Genomic DNA, 5,414 nt, shown 5'->3' with positions numbered 1-5,414 from the left:
GATTAATGAATACATAAACACTACTTTTTAAAATTAAACTCCTTTTTTGTCAGTTTTGAAAAATATTACAGTATACTTCCCAACTCCTCAGAATCTATGTTTTTTACGTATTTTGATCTCCAGCTGATCATTTCCTTACTTCCCTTTGGTATTTTTCTTGTAAATTGAAGTACTCCTTTTTTTTCCCCATCTTTGTATCTTGTCTATGTATTGTTCTGTTTTTCTATTTGCTTTCATGTCTCTCATGTCTCTTTCTTGTCTCTCTTGTCAAAATAGATACACGGAACATTGTGTAACAACCATTTAAGAGAGCAAAATATAAGCTCTTTGAGAAACATTTAAAGAAGCAAACTTTCAGCACTTCTTGGCGCAACAAAAAACTATTCATCCTAAAATCAGATTTCTCAAATATTCCATGTTTCAAAATGTTCCATTGAAATAATTTTCCTCAAAAACCTTCCCAAGCAGGTGTTTGAGAACGATGTGGTGCATGCACAAAGAACCCAATTATGATAGCAAACTTGGTGAGGGATAACAGAAGATGGGGTTAGGATGTTTTGCATCTCTGTGATGCCTCAACAGAATCTGCAGCTCAGACTGGAATTAAAATGGCCTAATGCTGAGTATGGAACTTCCTGGGTAAACTTTCTGGAATACTGAAAGCTGAGCCATCAGGAAAGCTTTGAAACAAAATCATAAAGTTGCACTTGTCTGAGCCACCTGCTTTGGAATAATCTCCTGGAGTAGGCTTCTACTCTCCAAAACTCAAAACCACTCAGGAAAATGTTACTGACCTTCTTCTTTAAAGTAAACCAGCAGAAAAATGATTCACCTGAAAAAGGAAAATGCTTGTCCCTGACTTACTTTTATAAGCTGCCTTAACAGTAACTTCATTTACTGGTAAAAAATCAAAACAACAAACCTCATCTTGCCTTCTCTTTGAGCTTACCTAACATCAGCTAGAGACTGTGAAGTGTTTCCTGACATGCTCAACTTTCCTTTTATACCAAGCTCCTGTTCCTGGTCTTTTACCTTCTCCCTGAGAAGTTAACCAGACTGTGTCTCTTGTCACTAGGCCCTTTTTACCATCTCTCTGTTGTTCTTGTTGCTTTTTTCTGCAATCTTGCATTGGGTTTAAGTGGCAAGGTCTTGTAGAGGCGGGCAGGGCAGAACAGCAATGGTGGCTTCTGTGAGAARACAGCAGAAGAGAGAGACACCTGCTCCTCCCCTCCAGGGTCACAGCTCTGCTCAACACCTGCAGTACATGTGGATGGCTCTTGCTTTTCTCCTGTATCTGCCCTGCACGTGAACAAAGCTGTAGCAGCCAGACTGATGAGATGAGGCTGGTGCAGGATTTTCCAAAGCCATGGAGATTGGCATGTGGGGTTGAGAACACGAGCATCCTTCCCTGTCTATAGTTTCAAACTGTATGTCCTTGGCTACAAACCCCACCAAACCCTGCCAAACCTGTCCTTGGTCAGTGTGGGCCCAGTACAGCAGTGGGAGCCACAGACAGCAAGGATATGGAGTGTGCCAGAAGGTGTTGCTGCGGCTGTCAAGGCCAGCATGGACTGCACTGCACCTACATTTCACTGTGCTTTGTGTAGGAAGATTGACACTGCTTGGTTTATTTGGCTTGCGCTCTGTTGCTTACCCACCACAGCTGTAACAGGATTGGCTCTTCAGCACCCAAACACAGGCATGCTGCTCTCTGTTGGATGGATTTTGGGAAGGACCTGGTGGGAAACTGATGCAGAGAGCAAGGTGTCAGTGAACTTCCCAAAGAGACTGTGATGCCACATGGAATGTGTTCCTGTGAGCTTTTAGCTGGCAGTGCTGGAAGACAGACGCTGCTGCCTGCCACAGGGCCTGCACACCCCCATCCTGCCAGTAGAGGATTCAGCGGGGGCAATCAAGAACATCCAGTCCCAGCTTCTGCCTCCCTTCCTGCTCGGAACTTTCATGGGTGATGAGGCACAGGCTATCTAAAGAAGCTGCCCTATCCCTGGAAGTGTTCAAGCCCATGTGAGATGGGGATTGGAATATCCTGCACTGGTGGAAGGTATTCCTGCCTGTGGTAAGGGAGCTGGCACTAGATAATCTTTAAAGTTCCTTCCAACTTAAACTAGTCTATGATTCTATGACTCTGCATTGCCCCTCCCCTGTCCACCCCTTGAGGCCATTATGCCCAAAACACCAAACCAGCTGTTCTGTGACATCAGCCCTGGGGCCAGTGATACTGCAGGCCCTATGTTAGAGGCTGCACTGAATGAGCCCTCACTCCTTGCAGCTGACACGTGGCACTGGCACTGATGAATTTGCTGTGCCTCCTCATCCTGCTGGCCATGTGCACGCCCGTTCTCAGTGCATGGGACACCTGTGGGTAAGTGGCCTCAGGCTCTTGGAGGGGGTTTGGACAATATTGAGGTGATATTCCCTGTCCCCTGTGGCCACACCACAGTTTCATGAGCCCCATGCGGAAGCTTCAGTTCCTGGACTGTAGCCGGGCTGCAGCACAAATTGTCTGCAGGGCTCAAGCAGAAACAGATACATGCCCCATGGGATTCCCTGGCCCTGCTATCCATGCAAACAATGTCACATGGGGAGGGAATTTGGTTGACTGACCTTCAATCTGAGCAGCAGCAAGCCACCAAACTGGACAGCAATGACTTTCTGTTTACAGAGGGATCTGTGGTCTCTGGCCCATGTCTGCTTCCTACGGCCCTGTGGCTTATGACTATGACCCCAAGGCTCCTGACTATGGTGAATTGCACGTCGTGGGTGACACAGGCATCCAGCAAAGAGCCTGGCCCGGGATTGTCAGCATTCAGGATCCCAGGCAACCAGGCACAGGGCATGTCTGTGGAGGGTCCCTCATCAGCACAGAGTGGGTCCTCACAGCCGCCCACTGCTTCAACGATACCAAGTAAGGAGGAGCAGAGAATGGGTATATCACCACAACATCACAGGGTACCCTGTTGGCAGCACCATGTGCTACTCCTATTCTGTTTCCCTGCAGTACACCTAATGCCTGGGCACTGCAGACCCCAGCTGAGAGACTGCTCAGGAGAACACTGCACTCTTGCCACTGCTTCCTAGTAGCCTCCAGGTCGACATTTTCTGAGCCTAAGGCATGCTAGGGTAGTCACAGCCAAGCTTTCCTCTCCAACTTACAAAGCCATCTTCAGGGAACTACTGGGTTGCTGCAGCACATGGCTCTGACCCCTCTCACCTCTTTCTCTATGTGCCTCTCAGGAACATCAACACGTGGCGCGTTGTTACTGGGGCCACTCGGTTGACTCAGCCGGGCCCCGAGGTGCAAATGCGCCAGATTAAGCAGCTACGGGTTCATGAACACTATACTCCTGGTGAGGAGAAGAATGACATTGCCTTGCTGAAATTGGACCAGCCGGTCCTGTGCAGCCATTCTGTACAGCTGGGCTGTCTGCCTGATAGCACACTGAATGTGCCAGAGCTGAAAACCTGTTACATTGCTGGCTGGAGTTCCACCACTATGAGAGGTGAGTTTCCAAAAAGGACACATGTCCTGAGGGCAAGCTTGGAACACCAGGGAGATGGGTTGGGCATCCCCACAGCAGAGTCAGGCTGCAGGATGTGTGCCTCTGGAAGAATAGTCCTAGACCACTCCCAAAAGCCAGACAGAAGGGGGAAAGCATGGCAACCTGGTATTCCCCTAGGAAACCCTTGGGAAGGGCTTCCCCCCGCCCTGAAATGGGAGGGGAATGGACAAGGAGCTTTGGTATTCTTATTCATTTCCATGCTCACAGCCAAAAGACCAAGCGATGTCCTGCAGGAGGCCAAGGTCCACCTCATCGATGCCCAGCTCTGTAACAGCAGCCTCTGGTACACAGGGGCCATCCACACCCACAACCTGTGTGCTGGTTACCCAGAGGGTGGCATCAACCCCTGCCAGGTAAGAGTGTGGGACAAGCTCCCAGAACTTGCGGGCAGCCCAAGCAACCCCAACACAGCCCGGTGCCTGTTTTCCCTGGCCAGTCACCTTCCCACCACGGTTAGGACTTTTCTCCCCTTCCCCATTTGCAGGCCCTTGCCCAGTGCCCCCATTGTCCCAGAGGCCTGGCACTACACCCAGAAAACACATCTAGTGCTCTTGGCAGTCCAGATGCAAACCCTGGAACATCCATCCTCTGCACATCCAGGATCATTGTACAGAGATGAGAGACAGCCTTAATTTACAAGCCCCTGATCTGCTCCCAGCYGAAGTTCTGGAAGCTCCAGCACCTGAGCAGAAACTTTCTCTGCCAGGAATATTCCTCTGTCACAGGCTGTGAGAGAGGAGACAGCTCTAGTGCTGAAAGCAGCACCCAGCATTTCTTTACTCCTCTCTTGCTCCACTGCAGGGTGATGGTGGTGGTCCTCTGGTGTGCAAAGCTAATGAGGCTGCCTACTTCTGGCTTGTTGGTGTGAGCAGCTGGGGAAAGGGCTGTGAGAGGGCAAACCAGCCTGGAGTCTTCACCTCCATTCAGCACTTCTATGACTGGATCCTGGCTCAGACACATCTGCCTCCAGACAGAAGGGAATCGAGACATTTTACAACCACCCCAGTTACAACCACCCCAATTACAACCACCCCAACTCCTCCTCAGAAGCCAAGGCCAATACCAACATCAATAACAACACCAATACCGACACCAGTGGGCAGGTTTAGCTCCTGCCCATATTCAATCCAGAGGCTGGTGGAATTTTTTACTCAGCTGCAGAGGTTCCTTCAGGCCCTAAAGAGAAAACTGGCTAGAGAAGCAGGATGAAGAGGATCCAGTGCAGGCTGCAGTGGACCATGACCATTTTCTTCTGAGGCAATGCCTGCTGAACCAAAGGCAGCCTCAGAGCCTAAGGCCTACTCTATCCTGCTCATGCTTCTCCTCTGTGTGCACACAAATCCTCAAGTTGACTTAATTGTAGAAATAAAGTTGCCTGATTTCAAAGTTAACRGTGTTTTCAGTCCCATTCAGTCTCCTGTGCAAGGCAAGGACTTCCACACCTAGTACTTSGAAAATGAGGCTAAGGGCAAACATCAGGCACAATAGAAAAGAATCAGTCCAAAGGACTAAAACTGTGCTTGGTCAGAGTGGAGAGCAAGGGTGCAGTAGAAGGGAACACAGGTCACAGAGCAGCCAAGGGCATACAGATCTTGGAAACAGCAGYTGGAAATACTAAGTGTCTTAGGCTGCCTGCTGCTGGAAATCAGTCTTGTGTTTGTGTGTGTGCAATGCTCTGGGAAAAAACTGGACTCTTTCATAACCCAGGAGACTTGGTTCTTAGAAAGACCCAAGTTTTGCATGAAGGACTGGGTAAGGAACTTGACATCCAGCCACAGACAGTACATGGATAATTTCAATTAATTTCTATACTGTTATTTGAGGAATTTCTGA

The 5,414-nt window shown here is 49.0% G+C and overlaps 1 protein-coding gene across 1 annotated transcript; it reads left to right on the top strand.

Moving 5' to 3' along the window:
- The first annotated feature begins 2,705 nt into the window (after positions 1-2,705).
- Positions 2,706-4,790, top strand: LOC130579218 (acrosin-like). Its single transcript, XM_057375851.1, has 4 exons — positions 2,706-2,926; positions 3,256-3,521; positions 3,789-3,934; positions 4,383-4,790. The coding sequence occupies exons 1-4, from the start codon at positions 2,706-2,708 to the stop codon at positions 4,788-4,790; spliced, it is 1,041 nt and encodes a 346-aa protein (XP_057231834.1).
- The last annotated feature ends 624 nt before the right edge of the window (positions 4,791-5,414 follow it).

The sequence above is a fragment of the Malurus melanocephalus genome, unplaced genomic scaffold (assembly GCF_030028575.1).
Source record: "Malurus melanocephalus ecotype Western Australia unplaced genomic scaffold, MMel_1.1 scaffold_260, whole genome shotgun sequence".
Classification (NCBI taxonomy): domain Eukaryota; kingdom Metazoa; phylum Chordata; class Aves; order Passeriformes; family Maluridae; genus Malurus; species Malurus melanocephalus.
The sequence above is the reverse complement of the archived record's forward strand: the minus strand, read 5'-3'. Positions and strand labels throughout refer to the sequence as shown.